This window comes from Notolabrus celidotus, chromosome 20 (assembly GCF_009762535.1).
Source record: "Notolabrus celidotus isolate fNotCel1 chromosome 20, fNotCel1.pri, whole genome shotgun sequence".
In the NCBI taxonomy this organism is placed as follows: Eukaryota; Metazoa; Chordata; class Actinopteri; order Labriformes; family Labridae; genus Notolabrus; species Notolabrus celidotus.
Genome location: NC_048291.1, coordinates 6,762,531 through 6,777,873, shown reverse-complemented (window position 1 = coordinate 6,777,873; position 15,343 = coordinate 6,762,531). Strand labels below are relative to the sequence as shown.

The following is a 15,343-nucleotide window of genomic DNA, read 5'->3' as shown; positions in this document are numbered from 1 at the left end:
AACACTTCCGCATGGGCTTCAAATTTTGAGACCTGAGGTTGCCGCTTGGTGGAAACATAAAAACTTGCAACCAGGCTTTTTCTTGCTGTGTGGGCTTAAATTTTATTCAGCCAGGCATATTTAGGGAAACACATAAACTCTGGTGGGTTCCCTGTGAGAACAAAAAAATGATTTCACAAGTACAAAGGCTCTTCTCCCAGCCTCGGATCACAAAACAGAGCAGAGGCACGGCCATTTTCCTGCAGCTTTTTTAAAGCTGGTCACCTGCTCACTGGGCCAATCAGGCAGTAGCTCTCCAATCCCTGGAACCTTAGCTCAGGTGAGGAATCAAGAGGAATTGCACCTTCCTCTTGATACAAATTCAGCATTTACAAAGACTCAGAATGTGGCATTAGGCCTCATGACAAAGATTAAAAAAAAAAGAAGGATTTTCTCAAATGCATCAAACAACTCTGCTGTAGTCAAATCTACCCAAGCACTTTGTCTGTGTCCGTACTTTCAGTGGAAGAAGTTTCTATTCAAAGTAAATCAAGTTGTTCCAGACCTTCTTCCGAGGACAGAGGCTAGGACTCGTTGATCTATCATTTGTAAAAAAAAAAGTCTTAAAACGTTCACAGAAACACCTTCAGGAGGTTTGAAGATGGATTTCAGGAGCGTTTTGTAACCTTCAGATGAATTGATGTCAGTTCAGTACAGATGTGTTTCCTCAGCAGCAGCAGGCCTCGGTCAGCGGGGGGTGGGCAGGGGGAGGATGCTGCTGCTCAGCAGGCTGCAGAGAGGAGCTGCTGAACTCTGTGTGACCCTAACGCACAAACACAACACACAAAAACACACAAATTCACACTACTACACAACCAAGCACACACACACCAGGGAGTTTGTCTTTTATAATCTTCTATTTTTAATATAGTTTTTACTTTTTCAAATCTTGCATTTAGGTGTGTGTGTGTGTGTGTGTGTGTGTGTGTGTGTGTGTGTGTGTGTGTGTGTGTGTGTGTGTGTGTGTGTGTGTGTGTGTGTGTGTGTGTGTGTGTGTTAGAGGCTGTGTGTGTGCCCTCATCTGTTTGATTGAGACTCTGAACTGTTGAACTGCAGCCACACCACTTTATCTTCTACTGCTCATTGTGAGGGCATGAACACACACACACACACACACACACACACACACACACACACACACACACACACACACACACACACACACACACTAAGTGTGTTGAACTTGAAATGAGTTATGGAAAGGAAAACAGGAGTTGGGGGTCAGACCGTATGAGGTCACTCTTAAAGAATCTGCACTCCTCAGTCTCTCTCCCTCTCTCTCTCTCTCCCTCTCTCTCTCTCTCTCTCTCTCTCTCTCTCTCTCTCTCTCTCTCTCTCTCTCTCTCTCTCTCTCTCTTTCCTCGTCTTCCTTCAGTGCTTCCCCTCCCTTCCTTTCGTCTCCTCTTCCTCCTCCTCTTTCTTTTCCCTTAACCTCACATCTTGTCTTTGTGATGAATTGTCGTGTCTGCAGTCTACATAAAGTCGTCTGAGTAGCTGATCATTTTATTGTTGAGGTCTCAAGTGCACTTTACAACCCCATTGAGCATTTCCTGATGATTAGATGTTGAAAAAAAAACACTCCAGCCACAGATTTCTATCTACCAGAGGGTTGCCCTGCATAAAAGTTTAGGAACCATTGCAATAGCTCACTGAAGTAATACAGAGATTATGCAGATTTTAGTGTTATGAACAGCTTTTACGGTGCTCATAACGATGAGAATATCTGCAAAAATTAAATCGTTTTTTTTTGTGCTGGCAGCGCCAACATCCTCAATTTCAGAGCGCTTCTCAATGGTGCTTACTGTTGCTAGATTACAAACATTGTCACACAGCAACCCTGGTTCTTTTGTTAGTCTTTATGCTTCATGTTTGATTTGATTCTATGGAATTTTAAAAGAAAATGAAAAAAAAAATAGATATCCTGATGTAGAAAAAATGAGTGTGGCTAGTTTCTCCTCCTTACACTCCTCTGTTATGGTTGTTGACAAAAACTCAACTCAACTCAACTCAACTTTATTTATATTGCAACTTTCATACCTACAAACATGCAGCCAAAAGTGCTTCACAAAATAACAGACACAGCAAACAACAGCAATGGTAAAATTATAAACGGCATTGTTATAAATATAATACTATAAAATAAAATCAATACAGTGAAATTAATAAAATAAATAAGAGTAGAAAGAAAAGTTAGAAATAAGGTAGAGTTAAATAGATCAGATAAAAACAAGAAATAAATAGATAAATAAATAAATGAATAAGATAAATAAATATTAAAACAATGATTATAATAATAATGCAGTCCAGGGCTAAAAATAAATTACTCCAAATTAAAAGCTAGATTTAAAAAGTAAGTCTCAAGTTTACCATTATAAGTCTCTGCCTTTCTTAATTTTGATTGGTCAGCAGGGGAAAAGTGACAATGACGAGTGTGGCAGAGTTCCAAAAGTTAAAATTTTGTGACTGAGTGTGATTGAGCCACAAAAAATCTGTAACTTCTTTAAGTTATATTTTTTGGGCATTTTTGCCTTTAATCGATAGGACAGCTGAAGAGAGACAGGTGATATTGGGAGAGGGTAGTCAGGGAGGGCATGCAGTAAATGGTCGAGGCTGGAAGTGAACCCGGGACCTCTGCGACAAGGGCTGTGGTCTCTGTATGTGGGGCGCGCTTAGACTGCTAGGCCAAGGGTGCCCCAACAGTTCAGATAACTTCTCTAATGTAAAGAAATGTTTTGTCCATGTTTATTCATCCAGGATTATTTGGATTCATTTGTTTTTCTTGTTTATTAAATAAAAGCCTTACAAGAGAAAGCATGGGGATTTTTTGCCATTTTTAATCTGGTTAACTTTTATTACTTCCATTAGTGATCATGCTTCATTGGCGTACAGTGCTCTCTAATTTGCAAGCTGCACAAATAAGGATGTTCTGCATTTGAAAGCACTCCAATTGCCTCACAATGAGCAAAGATACCAGTTTAGACTCTGGTGGCCTGATTATACCGCAGAGTGTTGAGAGATAGACCTGATTTTAAGGTGTCTTCTTGCACAAGCAAACATTTAAGACCCACTTCTCGGAAACACCTGGCATTAATATGTTGAAGGGGGGAAATCAGAGCTCAGAACAGGGTCTTGGTGGTCGGATATTTGGAAATGGAGAAACTCGAAGACAAGCTGGTTAAATGTGACTTACAAACGCATCATCGGAAAACAACTGCTGCTGCTGCTGCAGGACGAGGTGTGAGTGTGGAAGACGATCTGAGGTCAGTGTGTGTCCAGTGTGTGTGATGAGGTGACGATGGAGCTGCCACCCAGGCTCCAGGTCAGCCATCCTCAGCGCTGCAGAGAGGAGAGGGAGATGAAGATGAGGAGGAGGAGGAGGAGGAGGTGTGTGTGTTTACGTGTTTAGATATCCCAGAGGCTCTCCAAAGGTCAGCAGGTCAGTGAGCCACCCGGAAAGTTCCACCACATTCCTCACTGTAGCTCTGCATGTGTGTGAGGGGTCAAACTGAGGCCACACAGCTCTGAGTGTGAGATGCATGAAGACTATTGAAATGCATGAAGCTGGGTGTGTTGTGTCTCTTGAATCCAAGATGAGGAAACAAACCTGCTCCTTTTCCTCTTTGATAGTTTCCTCCTTCACTCTCCTCTTCTTCTCCTTTGTCACCACAGATTGTTCAAATAATGGACGTAGCCACCATGATGGCTCTGTTTGGTTTGTAGTCGGCCTATTTGAAGCTTCGAGTTCAGTTATTTGTCCATTAACATGTTGGTTTTCTTGAGCCAATAGAGTCCACATTTAGAAGACAAGGTGGAGCCGGAGAAGAGTGTGAGAGGAGTCTGTCCTTGTGGGTATTTCATTAGTTGTAGAAAGAGATGAATGTATTCCCTGCTGAATGAGACTTTTTTTGTGGTGGAGGTTGACCGGAAGTCGAAGGCTTACCAGGCTAAAGAAGCTAAGAGAGCTTGTGGGGGAAGCAGAATCTGATGCTGTCAGGGCTAAGTAAAGAAACCAGGTTTAGATAATCAGATGTGTACTTTAAGCCAACAACAATCCTGACCCCCGTGCACTGGCTGAGGTGACACCAAGTGGCAGCCTCCGACCACGAGAATTGAAGCCAATGCGGAAGTGTTAAAAACTACAGTTCATCAAGTGTCCACTTGAGGCTGGCTACTGGAAACCACATACACACAAATTCAAAAAGGTTGATTTTTACAGCAGAAATAAACATGTTTATAGCCTGGTACAATAGACGACTGTAGTCTGGATAGCTCATTTCTTGATCGGCACACACTGTATCAGGGGTGAATTTGTTTTCAAACGCTGCTATTTTGAAGATATTGAGATTACGAGTCTTCCACTGAGAGGCACAGCTGACATGATTGACAGGCGGGAACACTGTAGCTGTTGGCTAGGAGGCTCAAAGACCGCCTCTTTACGTCACACTGGCTCGACAGCAGCAATATGGCTGCCACTGCCGACGATTGGCCTCAAAACAGCATTTCAGAAACAGATGGGTGACGTCACGGAACCTGCGTCCATATTTTATACAGTCTATGTGTTAGTCCAATAAAGCGTTCAGACAGACAGACAGACTATTTGTTTGATATTTACATGAACAAATCTCCAAAAGGCTCCAACAGCAAAAAACACAGCCCAGAAGTTACGTTCAGGGACTAAATTAGCTGAGGTGATACCTAGCAGCTCCCACCAGAGGCTATGCCCCGAATTATGCATGAATTAATAATTCATCCCGTACAGTTGTCAAGACCGCCACTGTTTTTGTACTAGGGATGGGCATTACAAGCAAAAATACTATTTGATAATCATTGGCATCTATTCGCGGATTATTCAAATAATTGGGGGTGACGTCGGTGTTTCTGTGACGCAGCGTGGCGTTTATGCTTTGTTCTCTGGAAATACGTGTGTAGTAGTGTGAGATTCAGAAACAGAGAAAATCGCTGCAACTGTCCCGAATGTTTTCTTCTTCTTTTGCTCTTTAATGCAGTTAGCATTCTTCTTCTGCTAGCAAACAGCTTTAAAACGCTCTATAGCCCTTGTCTGGCGGGAATACTGTATTACAACCAGGCAGCGGTAAATACAATGAAAAACTGTACTGTTAAAATGAGAAAATATTGGAAGTAACTCTTCGATTTTTACAAAGTGAACGAATATTCAAAAATCATTGCCCATCTCTATTTTGTACCAGGCTGTTTATTTCAAGTTGACAACTTAACATGGGGCTCTATGGGGGATTGATTCACTTTTGGAGACAACCTCAAGTGGACACTAATAGAACTGCAGTTTTTGGCACTACTACATTGTCTTCAGTTCTCACCCCTGGAGGTTCCTGCTTGATAATTTGTGAATCAACATTTTGACCTTCAGTAGAAAGGGTACCAAAAAAAAAAGAGTCATCAGTGCCGTGAATTGTCAGAAGAATCTTTAATTGAGGTAGTTTAAAGTAGAAAAAGACAGACAGGAGCATGATTGAAGTGTTTCTAAGGCAGCACAACTAATAAAACTCAGTCAGTCTGCTCTCGTTTCAAAACCACTGACATTATAAAAATAACAGTCACATCAGTTCACAGTAGAGGCTGACCTTTAACCTTGTAAAACCCTTCATGTTGTCATTTTGAAAGGCTTTAAAAACAGGAAAGGACGCCCATGTAAGGCAAACACCCCCTGCACATACACGCTTTCCCATCATCTACAATCAATAACATAAAATGCATCCAATAATTTATTCTCATGGGAGGAGGGCTAGGCAGCAAAGTATATTCCCCCGTTTTTCCCACTCAGCAAGGAGACATGTTTATCAAACTTCAGTAGTTTCTTGCACACACACACTCACACACACATAATCCAAATGTACCCCTGAGTCTATCTAACATGTTTAAGACAAAATCCTGTAAATCAGCCTTTTAAATCATTGATCACATCTAAAGGAGGCAGAATATTCCAGCTTTGTGTTTTTGCATTACCCTGTAGTCACATAGTGCAAAGGTCAGGGCTGTGTGCGCTGAAACATTCACACATAAATCACATTTGACATTAGAAATCAAAAAATATTAAAGGTTTTAAAAACGGCACAATTATAGCTACAATCAGAGTAGACAAAAGTGTATTATTGCCGTTAAAGGCTCCCTGTATTCAGATCATAAGGCTCATTCAGTTCAGGCTGGCAGGTGAGTTAAGAATAAACTAACGTGTCGTATTTTAGCTAGTTTATTTAAAATTATGTATTTTTAATCTTGTGAACAACGATTCATATCCTTGAGTTTGTTCCCAGACATAAAATCCTCCAGAGGAGTTTCCGCATCTGATAAAAAAATCTGTTCTTATGGGTTTTTTGTTCTCACACTGAAAGCAAAAACATTGATCTTCTGATTTTACCCAGTGAGAGAAAATGTGAATTTGAGCTCTAATGATGTATTATCATCCATAAATAACCCAACACCAGTTAAACCCTGTAAATCAGACATCATATTAAGACACCAAAGTGCATCCTATCATCATCATCATCATCATCATGTGAGGAATCCATTATTACCCTGTTCACCAGATACTGTGTCTATCATCACCCAAGCTGCTGGACTCTGCAGAGGTTTTGGTCCCAGTTTTGTTGTAGTACAGCCAGCTTTTCAGTTAAAACTAAATACTTCACGCCATGATGATTATTATTATATATATTATATATATAAAATTCTGTCTCTGCATCCTTTTACTAATGTTTTCAGAGACTTGAACAACAATCTGAGCCTGTCAGTGGCAAAACAAGAACTTTTAGTGGAATCACTTCAGAGACTGGGTCTGATTCAGGCTCTTCAGAGACCAAGTCTATTTCAGGCTAATGACAGACTCACAAGTGGCATCAAGATAAATGATTAATGTAAGGGTTTTTTTTTTGTATCTCCTGTGGCTTTACCAACTACCATATAACAACCAAATATTTGCCTTTGTTTTCTCCTCATAGCAGGTCAGATTTAATTGTTCTAACATCAGTGCACCTCATGAAGTCAGAGTATAATGTGGCGGGTTCAACTCTGCAGAATCCAGCTGTAGTGCTTTGTTCTGTCCTGATGGGTCTTGAAGTTATTATGTTGAAAGGATGAGCTTAGAAACACCAAATGAGAATGTTTGATTAAGGTGTGATAGCTTGACTGTTGAGTCCTCTCTTCACTTTTAAAACTGATTGAATGCTCAAGTCCAGGTAGGCTGAGATTGCTAAAGGAGTTCTGGGACATGAAGGAAATCGCAACAGAAGTATAAGAACACTCTCTGGATATGAGCCTCAGTTCATATGAAGGAACGCATTAAATATTGTCACTCAGTTCAAGTTTGTACTCCTACGTCTCAGAGCTCGGGGACGCGCCCGGAGACGTGGACGCGGAGGACTGATCCGTGTCCTCCAGGTCTTTGTTGGACGAAGAGGAGCGCGCAGTGGAAGAGCACGCACCCTCCCGCTCGCGCTTCTTCTGCTTCATGCGCCGGTTCTGGAACCAGATCTTCACCTGAGTCTCGTTGAGCTCGAGGGTGGCTGCGATCTCCACGCGCCGCGCCCGCGTCAGGTACTTGCTGAAGTGGAACTCCTTCTCCAGCTCAGTCAGCTGCCGCGTGCTGAAGTTGGTGCGCATGGCGTTGTTCTGTGCGCCCGCGAGGCCGAAGTCTGAGATTTTGACTGTGAGGAGGGGAGAGAGAAAGAGTGTTGTTGAGATTTATTCTTTTCATTTAGGTGAGAAATAAAACCAGAAAGTGTACATGTTACAAAAGCAGAGTTAACTTGAATACTGTAAAATAATTTAATGTTTTTAAGCTGGTCTGGTTCATTTCACGCACAACGTTCACTGTGAAAGAGGACACACGGCCCCCTCTTTTTTTGTATTTCTCCTTTGACATTTAATTTTTTTTTATTCTGATTTATTCTCCTTAAATTGTTTTATTACGTGTTAAAATCCAGACCAAGGCCAGACTAGGTTTAAATCAAAAGATTGCAGCTGGAACAATGAGTTGAACAATCTCTACTGAATTTATCAATTTACGGATGATACATCTGAATTTCAGAGAATGGCAATAACACTATTGCTTAATTAAACGAGAAACACAAAGGAATAAGAATGAGAAAACCCTATAGTGAACAAAGAGAAGGACGTATGGAGGGGCTGGGGCTGGGGCTGGGAAAGAGGGTCTGGGTTGGAGGTGGGGGGTGTTTTAAAAGATAACAGAGCTGGACGGACTTTCCAAGCTGAAATAACCCGTCTGTTTTATCCATTAAAACACACACACACACACACACACACACACACACACACACACACACACACACACACACACACACACACACACACACACACACACACACACACACACAGGGGAAAAAAACACATCAGACGTCTGGACTCAGACCAGAGCTGCTATCAGTCTAAAGATATGACTGCAGACTGAATGAGTCATAAAAACACTGAAATGTAGGCTATTTATTTTCATTTTTACAACATTTAAAAAAAAAAAAAAAGATAATAATGACCAACTTTGATGTTCAGTCTGTAGTGAAATCGAAACGATAACCACTGTTACCACTAATATTACCATATTTAGATTGTTTGTGGTTTGATGAAGGTGCAGATTAAATTCTTGTTACAAATCATATACAGTTATCCGTCATGACCCCTAATACAGATCAGTTAAAGGGTCATAAAAATAGCTCTTTGTGTTTGGTATGACACGTAAAAAAATTAATCAACGCCTCACTCTAAACATGCAATATTTGTGTGTTTATGTTTCCGAGCTCGCAGTTATTTTACAGCAGAACGAATCCATACATGAGTGATCGAGACAGATGAAAAGAACAGTAACATTTACATCAGAAAGGCCGGACATCTGCAGAGAAACTGAGGCCTGCAGGAAAATAAGAAACTCCTGAGTCGTTTGTTTGTAGACGTTCAGTAATATTTCTAATTAGATTTTATCAGCATGAAACTAAAATCTGATCAAGTCGTTTAGAGTTTGTCCAGGAGCAGAATATGTTTCCCTTTTGCACATTGCATTAATTATGTTTCTGCATTAAAGTAAGCTGCTAATGATGAATAGAAGATGACACTGACATAATATTTGGAAAAATCAAGAAATATTTTAAAATCTTTCGACTTTGACCTCAATAACTGATTAATAGCTTACAACCCCCCTCCTCTCCCTCACCTGTCTTCGGTGGGTTCCTCTTCACCTTCATCCAGTCGAAGGTCTGTCCCTGCCCGGCCTGCTGACCTTCTTCATCTCCCCTCTCCCGGTCCTGGGAGGCCGGTAGCTCCCCGTATCCTCCCCCATGTGGGAGCCCCAGATAGCCCGCTGCGTCCAGACCTCCACCAAGCTGCTGCGGATACTGAGACCCGGCCAGAGCGCCCTGAGGCCCGCAGTAGGCCCCGGCCAGGGCCCCGTAGCTGGGCCCGACCGTGGGGGCCGCGCTAGGGAAGGATGATTGATGATAGTAGGTGGAGGCCACAGACTCCTCCATGAAGTACTGGGGGCCCGTCGCTGCAGAGTAATCCGAGTTGGTTTGGCACGCCTGGCCCGCGTAGGTCCCGGTGTTACCGGTGTTATACGGAGGCATTATTCCGGTTTGGGTTTGATGCAGGTGAGGATGATGGTGGTAGCCGTTGTGAGTCTGCTGATGCTGCTGCTGTTCGTGATGATGATGGTGATGATGCGGATGCTGCTGCTGCTGATGCTGGCTTGCCTCTGTTGTCCCTCCGGTGCCCCCGTACAGCCGCGTGTCCCCGGTGTAACTCGCCCCCCCGGTGCTGCTATCAGTCCTCGTGCCGCTAACAGAAGCTGCAGAGCCGGATGGTGCTGTTTGAAAGGCACCGGAGGTCACCGGGAAGCTCTGGTGCTGCTCCAGAGGGTAGTGATGAAGATGATGATGATGATATCCAGGTTTGGGCGCAGAATAAGCGCTGGTGCCCGCTCGGTTATGGATGGAGTATTCCACAAACGAGTTCATGTTGTCCATGCAGACCGGAGGCACGGGAGGAAAAAGTTAGAACTATCAGCTGGAAACCGGAGATGAAGCTTGCTGCAAACAAACCAACAACAACAAAAAATCCCTTACAAAATATTTAAATATTTAAAGGATAACAGGATGGTGTGAAATCCCTCTACTGCAGGAGCACAAATTAGCAGAACATTTACAAAAATCCTCAAAAATAACAAAGTAAAAAAAGAAAGGGGGAGAGGACGTCAAAAAGATCAGATGCGTAAATCAAAAATCAAAACCGCAGAAACTTCCAGTGAGGAAGATTAAAGTGGAGTCCTAAAACCCGACACACATGAATAATGTGCTCTGCTGCTGTGTGTGTCGGTGTGTGTGTGTGTTTGGAGGCCTGTCAATAGCTCAACTCAACCTGCGTGTCTGTGTGACAGCTGAAACACCGCGAGAACACAGAGCCGAGTCCGGTCACCTCTTCACCCTCACAGGTTACACTCCGGCCTTCATCCTGTCCCTTTTCCTCTCTCCCTGTCTCTCTTCTTTTCACCTCTCTCTTTTTTTCTGTGTCACTTCTTTTCTTACCTCTGCTGACGGTCACGTGGTTCGTCGTCACGTCGCCTGGTGACCGGAGGCCAGAAGTTTGTGAGTCGGTCACAGGAGCGGCGACTATGTGTGTGTGTGTGCATGTGTGTATGTGTGTGTTTACAGGAGGGGTGGGGGACGTCTCGGTTTTTAGAAGTGGAGTTTTACGCGCATGCATGTTCGTTCTTGACGCACGCGCCTCATCCATCACTCGCCGTGACATTAGCACGACAAAGAGACTTCAATCAAAGTGGGCCATCAATCTGATATCAGCTCGGATCTGTCAGAGCGGAGAGAGAGGCCGAGAAGAAAAGAGGAGCTGAGAGCGGCCTGCTGCTCCCACAGACACATACAGTACTGAGACACCCAGCACTCTGCTTGTTATATATTTATACCTTTAAAAAAAACTAATTTATCCATGAAGGGATCAGGATTTGCATTAATATGAACACTGGATGTATTGTACTGTAATGTAGGGGAGACTGGGGGCAGCCACAACGTTTTTTTCAAATCCCTCTTCAGAGGTTATATGAAAAAGACCAAAAGAGGATCACATATATTCAGTTTATCTGCTTTCCTGCAACTTTAAGGGCTGTCAAATATGATGATTTTTTGGCAGTACAGTACATTACTATTATTATTTACTTACTATTTAACATTTATTCAAATAGAAGAAGTAAGATGTTGCATCAAACCCAGACTCCAAAGGATGGTTGTAATATTCTGACAAAACATTACCCAGATTAATCGTAAATATTTGCAGCCATCCGATTATCCTGAGAGCATGCACTGGTTTATAAAAGTAGTATGGTATAACTTTTTGAATTAATGGTGTTAAAGAATTATAAGTAAAGTATTTTTCCTGCTATTTTGTTTATAATAAGAATTCAGTTCTACCAGAAGTTATTGCGCAGATGGTGTTCAGGCCTGATTTCTGAGCAAGACAGAAAAGATAAAACATTTTGAAGGTTATAAAACTGTATCAAATAAATTTGAACCACAGTGAGGTTTATTATCAAGCAGGTTTACACATGCAACGAGTTTGTGTTGGTGTTTTGGAGCAAAAAGAAGAAAGAAAAAAGTAAAAAAAACCACATTTATATATATGTATATAAATATATAGTGAAGAATTATTTTGTAAATGTCCCTTGCTGTGAAACATCATCATGTGCTGTATACTTTTTAAAGTCTTTGGCTTTGAGGAGAGCATGGAGAACAAAAAGCACCCATAAAAAGAAGCATTGAGCTGCAGTCCAAAGGGACCCCAGGGGCGATGCAGTGAGGACTCTGTAAGCGAGGCGCCTTCAAAACCCACTGAGCCATTCCAGCTCCCAGAAAATAGTTACTTTCATTCCTCCAGAACTTTTCTCAATAAATGCACCAGCAAACATCCTCGTCCTGAACAAGTGCAGGGAGCACATTCTCTGTTACAGGATTCCACTGCAGAAATATCAGTTCCTTGCTGCAGCTATCCCTGGTCTCCCCTCCCTGAGTGAGTGAGAGGCAGGTTTCTATTTGTAGTCTCTGAGCAGTCGACTATGAAAATACCCACAGTCTTAAGCAACACAAGGCACGTAACACAGAGGGACAAGTCTGTGGTTGAAGAGTTGATTAGTGATGAGAGAAAACATTGATGCAATTGTGGATCACAGGTTTATATTTAGTGATTTTTATTTGATAGTTAAAATAGTTTGATTTGGCAGATGTTGAGGCCTGCCATCAGGTTGCAGGGAGAGCTTCTCATTTTCTCTCTCTCTTCTGTGACCAGCTCTGTGCCCGTCTTTCTTCCCTGTTTTTAAATCTCCTCCCCTCCTTTCACTCTGATCGTCACTTTAAACACCATTGATCTCTCCGTATCTCTTCTTTGCACGTTTTCCTTTCAACTCAGAATAAAATCTTTGAATAGATCTGAAGGTTTCTATCGATCATAGAGCACCTGATCCTGCAGACTTTTGGGAATCATTTTCAACAATCGGATTGGGGAGGCCAAAGATTTCTGATGGCAAGATGTGCGTGTGTGTGTGTGTGTGTGTGTGTGTGTGTGTGTGTGTGTGTGTGTGTGTGTGTGTGTGTGTGTGTGTGTGTGTGTGTGTGTGTGTGTGTGTGTGTGTGTGTGTGTGTGTGTGTGTGTGTGTTTGCTAATTGAGTGAATGAGCTGATCTGTTACAGAAATGAGGTTAAGGCAGACAGGAGGCCTTCTGGAGGGACAACCTCTGCAGGAAGCATGGAGACAACACAATGCTCTCTGTGAATGTGAGGAAAACAAAGCCCTGAAACCAGCCACAAGAATCAACTTTTTACAGCCATAGCTCCTGCCTTAAAAATGTTCATCTTGTTTGAGTTTCTATCAATCAGGTCCTTTTGATTTTTTTCTTCTTGAGGCCAAAAGTAGTTCAAACAGTAAACCTCTCCCTCATGCCTCCAATCAAGTTGTCATTAATCTCTCCCCTCCTGATCCTCTGTGAAGGCTCTGACAGTGGAAGCACAGCCATCCTACCACCGGGACAGAATTAGGACGAGTAGCGTGGGCGAGCTACAAGACGGGAGGTTAATGATCAGTGAGGGTCTGAAAGGAGAGCGAGTGGGCAGGAAGTCTGCAGGAACAGACCGGGACAAGAAGAAGATTAAATGACGCCCACACGGCCGTCTGAGGGGTGAAGAGACCACAGGAGAGAGAGAGAGAAGTCCGATGTGTACTAATTGTCAAATCATTCTGTAGGTAAGTTGTAGTTAGTCCTCATCTATTCAGGGTAGTTTTTTTAGTTACATGTATGCAGAGTTGGCTAACATACTCTGTTATTAGTTCCCTGTTGTCATCCAGTCTCTGAAATCTCCTCCCAGTCTAAAGCCTCTTTCACAAACGCATTCTTGAAAATTTCTCAACATTTTCAGGATCTCAGCCCCCAAAATGGACCGAAATGCTCTTCATCACACGTCCCTCACAGCGTGGAGTCTCCTCTGATGGACGAATGGAGGGTGTTTGGCAGAGGTGTGGGAGATTAGTCTCAGGATGCAGGACATGTCATCATAGCCAAGCTGTGAAAGCCACAGTGTAATGTTGACAACATGATGGAGAACAAAGCAACAGAGACCTACATGATGACAGTTTTTACATTTATATCAATGCTACGAGTAAACAGACGGACGTGCAGGCATCTTCACTGTTCATATCTTGAACCCTAATTCTCTGTCTTCAACCTGATGTTATTATACATCATGTTGTGGTCCACCACGACTCAGTTACAGTGAATTATTGAGTATAAAAACCTGTGTTTTCACATCTGCTCAACCCATTTCTTATCTAAGTTGTTCCTGGGGGGCTGGCAGGAAAATGTAGTCTCTTTATGTTCACATGCAGCCCACCCTAAACATTTGGTCCATTTTCAGGAGTTTTGTGCATGTATGAATTGAGCTTAAAAATTTGGTGCAATGTTTTAGCAGCTCACTGCTATGGTTTGTGCCCATCTAAGAGTGGAACGGTTTAGATTCTGTCTTATTGAAATGTAGGATCGCACTCCCAACGTCATGTCTTAACGTCATGTTTTCTTTGTTTGTGCATTTCTGGATTTGCACAATTTTTTTGCAGCATGTTTGCGGTTTGTGCAGTTATTTAGTCTCCTTGTACGCCGTTGTTTTTTCATTCACAACAAACTTTAGCCTTTGCATTTGTTTTAGACTTTTCATGTGTTTATAAATTTGCATCATTCCTGAATCTGCATCACGCTTCTCCTAAAGAAGATTGCTGGGGCTGTTGCAGATCAGTTAGCCTAGTCGGCAACCATAGAAGTTTAATCTACAATCTGATATATTTAAAGAAACATCATAGTTGCTAATTTAACCTCTCATGACCAACCAACTAAAAGGCTTCAGAGCCTCTTTTTTTGGAGTGAAAACTCTGGGTGTGTTTCAATGTGGACAGAGGATCAAATTCACGAAACAGCTTTTTGGGTTTTGCAGGTGCAAATCTTTGCAAATTGTCATGGAACTGTGCTGCAGAGCGAAACATGTCTCCATTCTCTGTCTTTGTTTCTCTTTGCACACATTTAAATCAGCCCTTCTGCTGAAATCCATGGCATAATTGAACCCTTTTTTATGCAAAAGGAATAATTAAAATTCGCAAACAGCAGCTTTAACAGGTTGTTCAAATGAAGTGTAAACAATCAGAGAGCTGAAAATAAATGCACTGCAGTGTTTATAAGGAGTTAAATGCTCAGACTTTACATTGATAATGACAAACAATAGATCTAACACCCTACCACCTGACCCAGCATTTTGCTGCAAAGAGCCAAACTTTGCAAGAAAGCTACCTCGCTGCAACACTCTCTGCTGCCAGACCATCCTTTATTGGTTTTTGGTGCTGTGTTTGTCCTGCTAGCTGCATATCCCCTTACAGGGCTTCAAATTTTGTCCTACCCAAATCTCTAACTTTTCCTCCATGGAAAGTTTTGACGAATCCTGTCCTAGATAGTTCCCTCTAAATCCTGTAGCACTTCTGTCGTGATGGCTGCTCTTTTTGTTGTGTGTATTTGCTGTGCCTGTTTTTGACTTGCATGTCTGATCTTTTATTTTCTCTGACTTTAATTTTTTTGATTCATTTCTTAGTTTGCTGCCTGTTTTTCCTGGGAACTGTTGCAGCATGTTTGAATTTTTTGTCCTTTTTTGGTATCATCTTAAAGTTCCCAGTTTTTGGTGACTCTGCTTCTTGGCCTTCACACCTCCTTTGGGGTCATGACCTCGAGGCT

The 15,343-nt window shown here is 42.3% G+C and overlaps 1 protein-coding gene and 1 long non-coding RNA gene across 2 annotated transcripts; one reads left to right on the top strand and one right to left on the bottom strand.

The window, feature by feature from the left end:
- Nucleotides 1-5,514: 5,514 nt before the first annotated feature.
- On the bottom strand, nt 5,515-10,638 carry hoxb1a (homeobox B1a). The gene is made up of 3 exons (XM_034710854.1): nt 10,602-10,638; nt 9,236-10,106; nt 5,515-7,718 (listed from the first exon to the last, which is right to left on the bottom strand). The coding sequence occupies exons 2-3, from the start codon at nt 10,041-10,043 to the stop codon at nt 7,387-7,389; spliced, it is 1,140 nt and encodes a 379-aa protein (XP_034566745.1). The 5' UTR covers nt 10,044-10,106; nt 10,602-10,638; the 3' UTR covers nt 5,515-7,386.
- A 16-nt stretch (nt 10,639-10,654) lies between these two features.
- Nucleotides 10,655-14,769, top strand: LOC117831949. Its single transcript, XR_004635113.1, has 4 exons — nt 10,655-10,955; nt 12,749-12,854; nt 13,069-13,320; nt 13,494-14,769. It is a non-coding gene; the product is annotated as an uncharacterized LOC117831949 (long non-coding RNA).
- Nucleotides 14,770-15,343: the final 574 nt, after the last annotated feature.